This window comes from Geotrypetes seraphini, chromosome 3, assembly GCF_902459505.1.
Source record: "Geotrypetes seraphini chromosome 3, aGeoSer1.1, whole genome shotgun sequence".
In the NCBI taxonomy this organism is placed as follows: domain Eukaryota; kingdom Metazoa; phylum Chordata; class Amphibia; order Gymnophiona; family Dermophiidae; genus Geotrypetes; species Geotrypetes seraphini.
This window is the reverse complement of record NC_047086.1, coordinates 300874993-300890349: the sequence shown is the minus strand read 5'-3', so window position 1 is coordinate 300890349 and position 15357 is coordinate 300874993. Positions and strand designations below refer to the sequence as shown.

General features: G+C 42.3%; 1 protein-coding gene across 1 annotated transcript in view; it reads left to right on the top strand.

Moving 5' to 3' along the window:
- The window catches only part of LOC117357752, a 245966-nt gene that overhangs the window by 27980 nt on the left and 202629 nt on the right, over positions 1 to 15357 (top strand). The window contains exon 2 of the mRNA XM_033938800.1: positions 2009 to 2213. Within this exon, the coding sequence (XP_033794691.1) occupies positions 2009 to 2213 (205 nt within the window). The remainder of the gene's footprint in view (positions 1 to 2008; positions 2214 to 15357) is intronic.

Genomic DNA, 15357 nt, shown 5'->3' with positions numbered 1-15357 from the left:
TGCCTGCTGTCCCTGGATAACACCTGTTATGGTAAGTAACTGTGCTATATGCACTGTGCATAGCATATGTGGAGACAGGGCAGGATTAATTCGTCAAGAGTCCCTAGGCACACAAGTACACTGGGCCCCCTGCCCCAACCCCACCATGCCCCTGCCCCGCCCCCATGTATTTATCCATTTTCTTATTTACTTCTTTATTTCCACTTTATTTCTTTTATTTTAAAATTCAAAACAAACAAAGATTATCATACCAGTGTCAGTGTACAGTTTTTCTTCTATGCAACCTCCAAACATCTCTGAACAAATCCCCCATTCCTTCCTAGATGAAGAGATCTTCAGCTGACAGGGCTTTGGGAAGCCCACCAATTTATATTTTGCATATGGGTAGGAGGTATGGGGCATGGCGGGAAGAAAATTTAGTGCCTATCACTTTATTGGACTAATACATTTCTCACTTAGCTTTCAGAGGTTAAAACCTATTTCCTCAGATCAGTAAACTATACTGCTGTTACAGTATCCCTGTCCTGACCTGAGGAAAGAAATTATGGTCTCTGAATTAGTAAAAAATGTATTAAAATTAGTTCAATAAACAGTATCATCTTATTTCCATTTTCTATTAATAAATGATTATCAATACAGCTACAATAATACCTTATCCTAAAGCAAAAATAAATAAATAAAACAAATAGAAATTTTGTTCTACCTTTGTTGTCTGATTTCTGCTTTCATCATCTTCTCATCATTCTCTTCCTTTCATCCACTGTCTGCCCTCTCTCTGCCTCTTCCATATGGCATCTGCCTTCTTTCTATGCCTCTGCCAGAAATTGTCTGCATCTCCCTTCCATCTCTTTTTCCCTCCCCCCCCATTGGTGTGGTATCCATCTTCTTCCCTTCCCTCCTACAATGGTCTGGCATCTCTCTCTTCTCCTTCCCTCTCCCACACCCCCGTGGTCTGGCATTTCTTCTCCCTTCCCCCCACTTCCATCATCATCTGCCTCTTTTCTTTCCCTCCAATCCAATTGCATCCAGTATCCTTCCCCATATGTTTCTCTCCCCTTTCCCTACACACCAATTCCATCAGCATCTTCCCCCTTTCTTTTCCTCCACCACCCTTCCATACAATCCTTCTCACAACCTTTCCATACCACCCTACTCCCTTTCTCTTCCTCCACCCGACTTTCATACCACCCTGCCCCCTTTCTCTTCCTCTATCACCCTTCCATATCATCCTTCTCACAATCCTTCCATACCACCCTGCTCACTTTCTCTCCTTCCACCACCCTTCCATACCATCCTTCTCACAACCCTTCCATACCACCCTGCCCTCTTTCTCTCCCTCCACCACCCTTCCATGCTCCTTTCTCTCTCCCCCTCCAAGCATTGCAGCTGCCAGCTCTGTCCTCTGAGCTCCTTTACAAAAGGCAGCCCTAAAGCAAAATTAGAACAGCTGATGGCAATGGGTTACCCCCTTCCATATCAACGGCAAAGCCCCCCCCACATCAACGGCAACAGGCCTCCCCCCTGCATCAATGGCAACGGGCCTCCCCCCCCCCCCACCCAGCATCAACGGCAACGCGGCCAAATCTGTTACAGGAAGGTCCCTCGATGACTACGTCTGCCGGTCCATCCCCCTCTAACGTCATTTCTTCCGAAGCAAGTAAGTGACGTCGGAGGGGGATGGACCAGCAGACGCAGTCATCACAGGACCTTCCTATAACAGAGCCAGCCGCATTGCTGTCGATGGGAGGGGCCTGTTACCGTTGATGCTGGGAAGGGGAGCCCGTTACCGTTGATGCTGGGAGAGGGCCGTTGCTGTTTAAAAAAATGGCAAGGTGAGTCGTCCTCCTTCAGCGGGCCCCCCTCACAGTTTCAGGCCCTAGGCACGTGACTACTGGGCCTATTGATTAATCCGGCCCTGTGTGGAGAGAGAACCTGTGAAGCAAATAAAATGAAGCACTTCATCTCCACTTTACTATTCTGGTGACTAGTCTTCTTACTCTGTTTCTAGGGTGGGGATGGCTCACGAGTGATCACCTTGAAAGAAGGTATAAATACTATCTGTGTTGAAGTGACTGCAGAAGATGGGACCATCAAAAAGTATGTTTTGGAAGTAACCAAACTGTCTGCGAACTGCGCATCACTTCAGGGACTTAAATTATCTGATGATATACAACTTCTTCCATTATTTGTATCCAACGTGTATGAATATTCATGTATGTCTGCTATGTTTCTTTTTAAATAATTAAACATATTCAGTAATGATTTCCTTAGAAAAATGAGTTAAAATATAAAATAGTTTATTGCTCTAATTGAATTCCTTGCAAAGTATGAAGGATTTTTTTTGTTTATAATTTTTAACAAATGAGCTGAAATGTTTATAAGAAATATCACATCAGGTACAGAAATTCAGCTTCAAGTAACAAGCTCCTAAGAAGGAAATAACTTTTCTATGGCATATCCATAAGTCCAAAAACTGAGGGGAAGTCAAGGCTAAGCAATCATTCATATCATATTACAATCCCCTAATATAAATTAAGGGCTTCGTTTACAAAGACGTGATAGCAATTCTTCCGTGGCAAATGCACTGAAGCACATTCAGTTTCTATGGGCTTTGGTGCATTTGCCGAGGGAGAATTGATACTGTGGCTTTGTAACAGGGGTCCTAAGCGATTCCACTCCTCAGTTAACATACTCATAACCAAACTCCCATATCAAAGGGAAAGTCTAGAAAAAAATTATACAGACTTCTTATTCCTCAAAAAAATATCTTTAAATGTTAAGGATTATAAAAAAGCTTTTTTCCCTGATACATCACTATACATTTGCAAAGGAATTTAAGAAAAAAAAAAGCAACCTATACCCAACATATGCATCTTAAGCTTCAAAAGGGTAATCGTAGTAGCTTGTATTAACTTAGAAAAATAGTAATTCTTTGACCAAAATGTAAAGAAGACTGATTCTTAAAATAGAGCCTTGAGAGGTGGAGGGCATAATTTTTTAAAAGTCTTAAGTCTCTTTTTGACCTAAGGCACAAGGCGCCCATAGTCGGCAACAAGGAAATATCCATTCTGGCACTTTAAAGTTTTACTTCTCTCCAATCTCCTCATACCTACTGCCATAGAGTTTTCAATAGTCACTCCCAGGTTATAGTATGGATGTCCCAATGCCATCTAATGCCCACTGACAGACAACTAGGGAAAATGCATTTTTCTGGCATGTGCTTCCTATCTCTATTTGTGCAGAACTGCTCCGTGTCTCCCAATCAACAAAGAAACACTTTTTTTGAAAAAAACCCTAAACCATATAAATATAAGTGTGGATGTATAACGTTTTACTTATGCTAAGTGGTTATGGGGAAACTTCCCAAAGTCAGCAGCATATAAAGTCCATTCTCGAAAAATAAGTCCAAACTTTTTTTAAAAAAATCGTCTACGTATATGTCCAGCCATTGACCGCCAAGTCGTCTATCTTTATACTACATTCTCGTCCCAAAAATTGTCCAAGTCCAAAATGCCCAGAACAAGACCTTTAGGATGTGGGAGGGGCCAGCAAAGTGATGGACTGGACACCCACACATGGCAACAGAGTAGTGGGGCACCTTACAAGGCACTGTTGTGAACTTCACAAAAAGGTTGCCACATAAACATCTCACCACAACTCCCTTGCAGGTGATGGTGAGACCCCCAAAACCTACTATACCCACCTGTCTACAACCTCAATAGCCCTTATGGCTGCAGGTGACACCTTCATGGCAGTTCAATAGGATTTTGGGGGGAGGGGGGTTGGTGAGCTCATATTTTCCACCATGAATGCAGTGGTTAGAGTGGCTTATGGACCTGGGTCCTTCTCTCTATGGTTCACTAGCCCACCCACCAGACTACTTAAGCCACCTCTGTGCAGCTCTACTAGGCTTTCCTATGCCAGGTGCTGATGTTCCGGAGGCAGGTATATACGTTTTTATTCCAATTTTTATGGCGGTGTGAGGGGGTCAGTAATCACTGGGGGAGTGTGTGGGGGTCTGTACTTTGTCACTGCAGTGGTTATCTGGTCACTTTGTATAACTTCTGGGCACTTAGACCTGTTTTTAGATCGCCTAAGTCACAATGTATAAGTTCCATCTAGGCAGTCTCGTTAAACTTTCGGTTATCCCTGCAGGACTACTAAGTCTAGGTTGGCCCACATCCTGTCCATCTCCCACCCTAACCACTCCTCCAAAAACGTCTCTGTGAGCTCTGGGCACACAGCGGCATTCAGAGGCCTAAAAAGTCTTTGGATACACCTGTCTTATAGGTCATCCAAGTGCCGATTTGGACAGGTTTTTAGGTTTCTGTTTTGATTATGAACCACTTAATGTTTATTTCCTGAGTTTTCCCCATAACTGAGTTTGTCCACTTAGCATAAGTAAAATGTTATGGGGCTCATAATAAAAAAAAAACATCTAAAAAGTGGCCTAAATAGGTACTTGGACAATCAAAAAGCCTGATCGTCCAAGTACCCATAACCAAAGCTGGTTTTAGACGTATCTAAAACCAGCTTAGGCCTTTCCCCTACCTCTAAATGCATAGAATGAAAAGAGGCGTTTTTAGAGGAGGGGAAAGGGCAGGAGGTGGGCTGACCTAGACATAGGCGTACAGCAGGTATAACCACAAGTTTAGGCAGGTTGCCTTTTTGGCACTTATACGTTTTGACTTAGACCAAGTCAAAACAGGTATAAGTGCCGAAAAAGGGGCCACTGAGCTAATCACTGGAGCTCAGCGGCCTCAGCAACCTGCCTACCGCCTACTGCAACTATCATTGCAGGAGAGATGGCTAATCTCTCCTGCCACAATGGTGATCGCCCTCCCCGGACCGTGGCACTTCAGGCGACCCCCCCTACCCCCCACCCCTACTAAGATCTGGGCAAAAGGGATCCCAGGCCCTCCTGCCCCGATGCAGCCCTCCCCACAACCGCCCCCCGAACCCCCGATCGGCCTGCCGAACACCTCCCCCCACTTGCCGACCCCGCAATGCCACTCCCGACACCCCCCCCCCCCAGTACTTGTGAAAAAGTTGGACGGACGGATGGGTCCCAAGTCCATCTGTCCAGCAGGCCCATCATCCTCAGAATGGCAGGCCTTAGAGCCTGATTAGCCCATGTGCCTAAGGCCCAGCCCACAGGAGGGGCCTAAGGCTACTGGGCCAATTCCGGTTGGCCCAGGCGCATCAGGTCCCACCTGTGGGCAGGGTTTGAGGTGCCTGGGCTAATCAGGCACTAAGGCCCGCCATTCTGAGGATGGCAGGCCTGCCGGCCGGACGAGCTTGGGTCCCGTCCGTCTGTCCAACTTTTTCACAGGTATGAGGGGGGCGGTGTTGGGTGTTCGATCTTGTAGAGGGGGTGTTACCGGGCAGGAGGGGTTGGGCTCCCTCTTGCCCAGATCATTGTCGGGGGGGGGGGGTGGATTCTGTAACCGGTGTTGTTGTTGACAGACACCGGTTACAGAATCCAGCTGTTAGCTCTTGTGTTGGGCGTTTGGGAATTAGGCTTTTTTTGGTTGATTATATGTTGTTAGTGTAGACGTAGTGGTGGTCTGGGCGTTTAAACAGCTGAATGTAGAGGCAGACCATTCTTTTTTTAAAAACCTCCTTTTGGATGTTTGTTTTGATAGTGGACATTTTTCCTGCTTCTACTTTCAACATTTAGGGCCTTAGGCAAAAAGGGGACTTAGACGGTTTTTTTTTATTATGCCCCTCCACACATTCACACTTTTATATTTATATGGTATAGGATTTTTTCAAAAAAGCGGGGGTTTTCTGTTGATTGGGAGACACAGAGCAGGTTTTTCTAGAGTTACACACTTTAACAACCTCTTCTGAAAAAAATTTTTTGAGGATCATTGAGTTTTCTATTTGTGCAGAGCCCGTGTTTAAAGAAATTTAGGGCTACTTTTACTAAGCTGCGATAGCGTTTTTAGCGCACTCAGCATTTTATCGCGTGCTACACGGCTAGAACTAACACCAGCTCAATGCTGGCATTAGCATCTAGCACGCACTATTCCGCGCATTAATGCCCTAACGCAGCTTAGTAAAAGGAGCCCTTAATGCATTGTTAAAAACTAAAGGCCTTATATTTAAAGGGCTTTAATGAAGGAGAAACTTCTGACTGGTAAATGCCACTCAGCTGGTCTGCAGGGCTGCCATATGGCTCCAGAAAAAGGAGGACAGATTGAGACATAGAAGTAAAACCTGGATGTCTCCTTTTTCTGAAGCCATATGGTAACCTTAGGCATGCTCTACTGGAAAAAATGGTAACCAGTCCCTTAATCACAAGAAAGTCAAATGCAAACACTGGACTGGAATAAACTTAGGTCATGGAATGAAGCCCTCAGTAACCTGTGTATTAGATGTTCATCACCACAACAGGTAGGTACTTTTTCTTTCATCGGGCTTCAAACCGTATTTTTTGATTGTTTTTCAATGCTTATAAAACTTCTTTAATGATTTTCAAAACTTTATGTAAAACTTAATAGTTTGCTCTAATTACTTATGCAAACATAGAAGCGACACTTATCTTTTATCTTTTAAGCCAGTCGCTTATCAGCTGTGCTCAGACTATCGGCCCGACGGGACCCGTTTCGCCACTCTGGCTTCTTCTGGGGTCTGAATAGTCGAGCTGCAACATTAAAACTAAATTATAATCTGTCAATTTCAACAGTCTTATAATACTCTACAAAATTTTTGACCTTACTTATAACTTAACTAACGGTACTCACCGCTCAAAGCTGTACCCGGTTTATCAGGTTCAAAAAATGGCGTCGGCAAACACATACTAGTGCGCATGCCCTTTATTCAAAATTGGCTGTGACGTCATAAAACTATTACAACTTCCATTTTTTATTTTTTATTTTTTATTGTTTAAAGATATTTTATTTTTTACTTTTTTACAGGAAAGCATACCAATCAATGGTGCTATTTAAACCGTGAGGTTTCAAAGTGTTTAGCATGAAAATCCATTTACATTCTGCCTGGTGGAGCTTCTTTTGTCTGTTGCCTCCCCTTAATGTCGGTTCAATCGTATCAAAGCAGAAACATTTAAGATCTTTAAACATGTGGTTCTTTTCTAAACAGTGTTCAACCAACGGAGCCGATGTCTTCATATGTTTTAAATTGGATTTGTGTTCTGAAACATCTTTGAAGCTCGCAGTCGTCCCCATTCAATTCCTTCAGATTTTCTATGTTTCCTTACTAGGACAGCTATGAAAGAAAATTTTTTTCTATTTGACAATTGTTTTTTCAAACAAAAGAAGGGTGTGGCTATGGGGGCAACCTTTGCTCCCTCTGTAGCGAATCTATTCATGGATGGTTTTGAAACCATATGGATCAAGCAGTCTCCATTTGATGTTCACATTTTTAAATGGTATCGTTATATTGATGATGTCATTATGTTATGGACTGGATCAGAACAAAATCTATTGCAGTTTAAAAGTTGGCTCAATGGATGTGATGAAAATATTCAATTCACAATGACTTATGCCATGGATAAAATTATTTTTTTGGACTTAATCATCACACAAGAAGTCGATCATTTTGAGTTTGATGTCCATTTGAAACCTACAGATAGAAACACTTTGTTAGATTATAAGAGTTGTCACCCCATCGCTTTGAGAAGGAACTTGCCATTCTCTCAGTTTCTCAGATTGAGGAGAAACTGTTCTTCTTTAAGGAATTTTAAATCACAAGCAAAAAAATTGAAAATCAAATTAATTGAAAGAGGGTACCCATTAATGGTTTTAAAACACGCCTACAAAAGAGCAAGATATTACAACAGGGAAGCTCTTTTAGAGAACAAAGTGACCAAGGTTCAACAGGAAGTAGTACAAACTTGTGTTATGAGGTTTTCCACCGGAGCAAATATACCTGCCGCTATTCTCAAGAGCAATTGGAGTATTATACAAACTCATCCGTTGTTCCAGCAAGATCATTTAAGAATAGCGTTTGCAAGAGACAGAAATTTAAAAGATTTGTTGAGTCCAGCGCTTTTAAATTCCACAACTGAGGGCACTTCTAGTTTGCTGCCTAAAGGTTTTTTTAGATGTGGCAAGTGTGCATTCTGCGAAATGGCGATTCCAACTAAGTCTTTTATTAACCCAACGAATGGAAGGGAAGTGAGAATCAGTCATTTTTTGACATGTTCTTCGGATCATATCATTTATACAATTATTTGCCCTTGCAAACTATGGTATATAGGCATGTCAACTAGACCCTTTATTAAGGGGAGGCAACAGACAAAAGAAGCTCCACCAGGCAGAATGTAAATGGATTTTCATGCTAAACACTTTGAAACCTCACGGTTTAAATAGCACCATTGATTGGTATGCTTTCCTGTAAAAAAGTAAAAAATAAAATATCTTTAAACAATAAAAAATAAAAAATAAAAAATGGAAGTTGTAATAGTTTTATGACGTCACAGCCAATTTTGAATAAAGGGCATGCGCACTAGTATGTGTTTGCCGACGCCATTTTTTGAACCTGATAAACCGGGTACAGCTTTGAGCGGTGAGTACCGTTAGTTAAGTTATAAGTAAGGTCAAAAATTTTGTAGAGTATTATAAGACTGTTGAAATTGACAGATTATAATTTAGTTTTAATGTTGCAGCTCGACTATTCAGACCCCAGAAGAAGCCAGAGTGGCGAAACGGGTCCCGTCGGGCCGATAGTCTGAGCACAGCTGATAAGCGACTGGCTTAAAAGATAAAAGATAAGTGTCGCTTCTATGTTTGCATAAGTAATTAGAGCAAACTATTAAGTTTTACATAAAGTTTTGAAAATCATTAAAGAAGTTTTATAAGCATTGAAAAACAATCAAAAAATACGGTTTGAAGCCCGATGAAAGAAAAAGTACCTACCTGTTGTGGTGATGAACATCTAACACACAGGTTACTGAGGGCTTCATTCCATGACCTAAGTTTATTCCAGTCCAGTGTTTGCATTTAACCTTAGGCATGCTGCCAATATTCAGCAGCACTTAACCATGTAGTGCCAGTGGAATATTGGCTCTAAGTAGCCATTTGCAAACCAGTTAGTCAAGATGTAGATTTTGAGCAAAGCTGCTGTTTAACTGGTTAGCAGCAATTTTCAGTCTGCTAACCACTTAAATAAGCAGATAGTTAAAACAGCAAAAAAGCTGTCCTAACTTTATCCGCCAAGCTCACCAAACCCTAATCTTTATATCAGCCAATGCCTGGTTAACTTCCAGGTGACTATACATACCTGAATATTTAATGCTGTAGTCTGGACATAGCCACCATTGAATATCTGAGGTTAATTCTTCACAGGGGTTAATTCTTCACAGTGGCCAATGACCTAAAAACTGCTGACCACCACAGGCTGAATAATACCCTCCTCATATTTTTGTAGAAACTTTTGGAAAACATCAGAGCTGCTAGAAGAAGCTAGTTGCAAAACACTTGGTTTTAATATGATGTTTTAACATTTTTTTATTAAGTTATGTAGAGGGGCGTTTTCAATATGACGTCTAAATCCGAGTTTAGACATTTTGTGGAACATGTACAAAAATCCAGTCGCGAACATGACATTTTCAAAGCTGCAAAACATCTATCTTGTTTTTTCAAAAATGTCCTCTGTGCATCTATCTTTTTGAACCATTGTCAATAAAAAAAAACCCACATCCAAATGAAAAACACACAAAACAAGCCATTGGGATGTAGGAGGGGCCAGCATTTGTACTAGACTGACCACACAGATATCCCAGCTGAGTAGCGTGGCACCTTAGGGGGCATTGCAGTGAACATGACATAAAAGGTCTCAGGTACACATCTCACCATAAACCCCTTATGGTGTATGGTAAGCTCTCTCAAACCCACCCAGAACCTAACTGTACACCATACCAGTAATCCTTATGCCTGCAGGTGTTGCCCCACATGTGGAATGTGGGTGGAGTTTGGAAGGCTTACAGGTTCCACCCTAAGTATAGTGGTTAAACTATAGTGGGGTTAGAGTGGTTAGATGGGCCTGAGTTCCCATATAACAGAATATGGTTGGGTACATCACCCGCCGGCTACTCTAGGAACCTGCTAGCTGCTTTACTATGAGCTTGCTGTCATACGAGCAGCTATGTATTGTTTAATTCACATCTTTAGGGGGTGGGAGGGGGTCAGTGATCACTGCGAGAGTGTGGGGGGGGTCATGCCTTGATCCCTCCTGTGGTCATTTGGTCAATGTGGGCACCTTTTTGGCACTTATTCATTATTAAAACAGATCTAACACCAAATGTCTAACTTATGCCCTGGACATATTCTTAAATGTTCGATTATAGCAAAAAAATGTCCAAGGCATAATAATAATAATAATTTTATTCTTATATACCGCCAAAGCCATGAAAGTTCAAGGTGGTTCACAGTAAGAGGTGCTGGACAATCAGCGGAATAGTTACAATGTAAAGTCAGTGGCGTACCAAGGGGGGGGGGGTGGTCTGCCCCGGGTGCACGCCACAAAGGGGTGCACAGCTGGCCACCCACCGGGGAATAGGCTGCCGCCGGGGAAAGGCTGCCACTTCCGCCATCGGGAACAAGCCAGCGCCGAGTTCTCCCTGCTTTTCTTCCCCGCGGGACCGACCAACTCTTGCCACCCGACGTCAATTCTGACGTATGAGAGGACGTTTTGGGCCTGCCAGTCATTGCCTGGCTAGCCTGGAACGTCCTCTCCGATGTTAGAATTGACATTGGGCGGCGAGAGTTGGTCGGCCCTGCGGGGAAGAAAAGCAGGAAGGGAGAACTCGGCGCCAGCCTGTTCCCAATGGTGGTAGTGGCAGCAGCATCTTTCCCAATGGTGGCATGGTGGCATGGGGGAGGGCAGGGATAAAGAAAGAAAGAATGGGGGGGAGACAGGGATCCAGAAAGAAAGGGGGCAGGGTGAAACAAAGAAAGAAAAAAAATGGGGCACGGAGAGAGAGAGAGAAAGACAGACAAAGAGAAAGAAAGGGGGCATGGAGAGAGAAAGAAGGGGCAGGGTGAAAGAAAGAAAGAAATGGGGCACGGAGAGAGAGAAAGACAGACATAGAGAAAGAAATGGGGCATGGAGAGAGAAAGAAAGAAGGGGGCAGGGTGAAACAAAGAAAGAAAGAAAGAAATGGGGCACAGAGAGAGAGAGAGAAAGGCAGACATAGAGAAAGAAAGGGGGCATGGAGAGAGAAAGAAAGAAGGGGGCAAGGTGAAATAAAGAAAAAGTTTGGGGAGGGAATGAGGTCTGGAGGAGAGGAAGCATACAGGAGGCTGAAAGAAGGGAAGAAATATTGGATGCACAGTCAGAAGAATAAAGTGCAACCAGAGTCTGATGAAATTACCAAACAAAGGTAGGAAAATGATTTTATTCTACTGTTTTGAGAATTTATATATGCTGTCTATATTTTGCACTATGGCCCCCTTTTACTAAACCGCAATAGCGGTGTTTAGCGCAGGGAGCCTATGAGCATCGAGACCAGTGTGGGGCATTCAGCGCAGCTCTCTGTGCTAAAAACCGCTATCGCGGTTTAGTAAAAAAGGAGGGGGTATATTTGTTTATTTTTGTATAGTTGTTACTGAGGTGACATTGCATAAAGTCATCTGCCTTGACCTCTTTGAAAACCCGCAGAATATAAATGATAATTAACATTTTCTCTGTGTACAGTGTGCTTTGTGTTTTTTAAATTTTATTGTTGGTAGATCATTTTGACTTGGCCACGAAGGTAAGGGGGAGGGAGGGAGGGGAGCTGCTGAAAGACATCTAGTAATCCTTGCAGGCTTGACTGTGCAGGGAATTGTTTTTGTAAAATCATGTTTTCTTATGTGACTGGCATTATTTAGACTTTAATTTCTATGAATGAATAGAATGAAAATGATATAAAATTACTTGCTTGTTTTTATGTGTGTGCTCTGAAGGAAAGTGGAGAGAGAGTGGGCTGAGGATGCTGAAGGGAAATGGGGAAGAGAGAGTGGGGAGAAGACACTGATTTATAAATTGACAATTGTACAGAATATTGTTTCTTTTTATACTTTAATATAATAAGTTCAATATAAAACAATTCAAGACTTGTGTGGATAGAATCAGGTGATTTGAGGGGATGGGGACCAAGCTTACGGGGATTAGTCCAATAAAATGTTATTTTCTTATTTCTCATTATTTGTTTTATTTTTATTTGTAAAGTGGTGATTGTTATGTATCAGTTTTTTCAAATTTACATCTACTGTCTTTATATTTTGCACAGTATTAGAGGACATGTATTACTGTTTTTGTGGTGTTGTGGTGTTGCATTGTATGCAGAGTCTGGTTTCATGGCGGTTCAGTTTAACTTTTGTCTACATATTTCTATTTTTAGTTTGTGATTATTCCATATTGGGCGAGGGTGTATCTGTCTGTGTGTATGAAAGGGATATGGCTTTCTGATAGCATCGACTGTACAGGATCAATTGACTGTGCAGGATCTGGCTTGTTTAGTTTTACAATGTATGTGTTGGTGATCTAGTGCTCACTGCAGTGTTTAAGATGCTGCCTTTTCCTAGGTACACTCTTGTTGTGCGATATGTGGATTGTTACTAAAAATCATATTTTTCATATAGATAGGGGGGGTGTCAAAAAATGATGGGCTCCAGGTGTCACATATGCTAGGTACAAAAATACAGATGTATTGAAAACCAATGTATGTAAATCAACACTTTCAATTGGAGACTACTGTGGTCATAAGACGTTATGGTAATAAAGTTTTGCAGAAACTATGTGGAGCAGGTGACAGCACTAAATTCACTCAAAAAGAAGGAAAAAGCCTCAGAAAAGGCCCTCCCACCGCCACAAAGGTGGATATAAAGGTGGTTAGACGGTAACCTCACAGGCAAAACCTTCATTTAGAAATGAGCATTTGAGCAGAAAAACTATGCTTCACATATGCAAAAATAGATAGAGGAAAAACCACTTATCTTAAACTGATCGGCACACTGACGGAGGCCAGCGTTTCACCGACAAGCTGCATCAGGGTGTGACCCGACCGATCAGTCTGCAAAACAAAGAAGAATAAAACAAAAAGAACTTTAGCAGTTTCACATTGAGTTTCAACTTCTTAATATTACAATACTGGCATGTACCTTAAGAGAGCGAAAAACAAACGCTTCAAAAGAGTCCAGAAGATGGCTTCCATGGGGGGGCTCCGGGATTCTGAAATTTAAATGCTCCCGGAGGGAACGTCACAACCGGAAGTATGTCAAAAGATGACGTCAAAGCTGAGAAAAAGAATCTGACAAAGTCAGCTGGCAAAGACAAAAACAAAAACGTGAAGGTGGATTTCTTCTGAAAAGGATACAAAAGAGAAAGTGTAAAAAATGTGTAAAAAATGTAGAAAACAAAGTGGAGAACCAAAGTAAAAGACCAAAAAAATCAAAGTCTTTTGTTAAAATCAAATAAAAAATGCATGTGTTTTTTTGGTCTTTTACTTTGGTTCTCCACTTTGTTTTCTACATTTTTTCTACATTTTTTACACTTTCTCTTTTGTATCCTTTTCAGAAGAAATCCACCTTCACATTTTTGTTTTTGTTTTTGTCTTTGCCAGCTGACTTTGTCAGATTCTTTTTCTCAGCTTTGAAGTCATCTTTTGACACACTTCCGGTTGTGACGTTCCCTCCGGGAGCATTTAAATTTCAGAATCCCGGAGCCGCCCCATGGAAGCCATCTTCTGGACTCTTTTGAAGCGTTTGTTTTTCGCTCTCTTAAGGTACATGCCAGTATTGTAATATTAAGAAGTTGAAACTCAATGTGAAACTGCTAAAGTTCTTTTTGTTTTATTCTTCTTTGTTTTGCAGACTGATCGGTCGGGTCACACCCTGATGCAGCTTGTCGGTGAAACGCTGGCCTCCGTCGGTGTGCCGATCAGTTTAAGATAAGTGGTTTTTCCTCTATCTATTTTTGCATATGTGAAGCATAGTTTTTCTGCTCAAATGCTCATTTCTAAATGAAGGTTTTGCCTGTGAGGTTACCGTCTAACCACCTTTATATCCACCTTTGTGGCGGTGGGAGGGCCTTTTCTGAGGCTTTTTCCTTCTTTTTGAGTGAATTTAGAGCTGTCACCTGCTCCACATAGTTTCTGCAAAACTTTATTACCATAACGTCTTATGACCACAGTAGTCTCCAATTGAAAGTGTTGATTTACATATGCTAGGTACGCCACTGTGTCGAGTACATGTAGACCGAGTAAGGAGATAAAGGCTTTTAAGAGTTCTTAGGTTACAAATCGGTTAAACAAGCTCGTTAAATAAGCCTACCTTAGTCCTGCCCAAACTACACCGTTAACATGCCCCTGAGATTTAGATGAACTACTAATCAACAGCATAGATATTTGTCTAGAGAATGTGCGTAGGTTTCAAAAATAGTGAATTGGAAGGGTTTGGTGAGAAAAATGTCTGTCTACCCTTTTATGCCACTTCTTGGATGTTTTTTTCTTTGGAGAATAAGCCCCATATTGTGTGATAGCACTTTATGTGATTGTGGCAGGTGCTTTCCTGTCTTATAGTGGAGCTCTTTTCATTTATCTGAGTTTTATGATTATAAACCATTGTGATTTATAAAGCAAAGTGGCATATCAAATTTTAATAAACATAAATTTCCTTTTGCATGGGGTCAGTTATCACTATTGTAAGATAGCACAGATACACTTACCATTTTCTATTAATGACCATGCAATTGTTTCCCCATCAGCTCATGGCCATTAGCTTATGAATCCTTTCTGACACCTATTTTGTAAGCAGTAAGGGCTGGATTCTGTAAAGGACGCCCAGTCTCAACAGCCGCCTAAGCAGCTTTTGAGAATCACAACTGTCTATATAGAATCACAACTGTCCTGACAAACAGATGCCTCACCCTACCTAACCACCCCGATTCTCTAACTGGCGTCCATATCACTGGTGCCTGTTAGAGAATCGTGTTGCCGCTTAGCTGATTGTAGCAAGGGAATCTCTCTTATCAGTGATCAGTTTAGCAGCTGTGGCAGGGAACCCATCTCCACCTGCAAAGTTGGCCAGCAGGAGGGATGCCAACTCCCTCCTGCCAGAACCCCCAAAGCTCCCCCTCAAATGTTCATGGCAGGGGGAGTGCCCAATTCCTCCTGCTGCCACCGAGACATCTCTTGGCAGGAGGGATGCCCACTCACTCCTACCACCCCCCTCCCCCCGAGACATCCCCAGGCAGGAGGGATGCTCACTGCCTCCTAGCACCACCCCCCGAGACATCCCCAGGCAGGAGGGATACCCATTCCATTGGCCAACCCCCCAAGACATCGCTGGCCACCCCCCAGTACGCACCCTGTACCTTTCTCCAATGGCTAGCAAGAGGGATGACCACTTC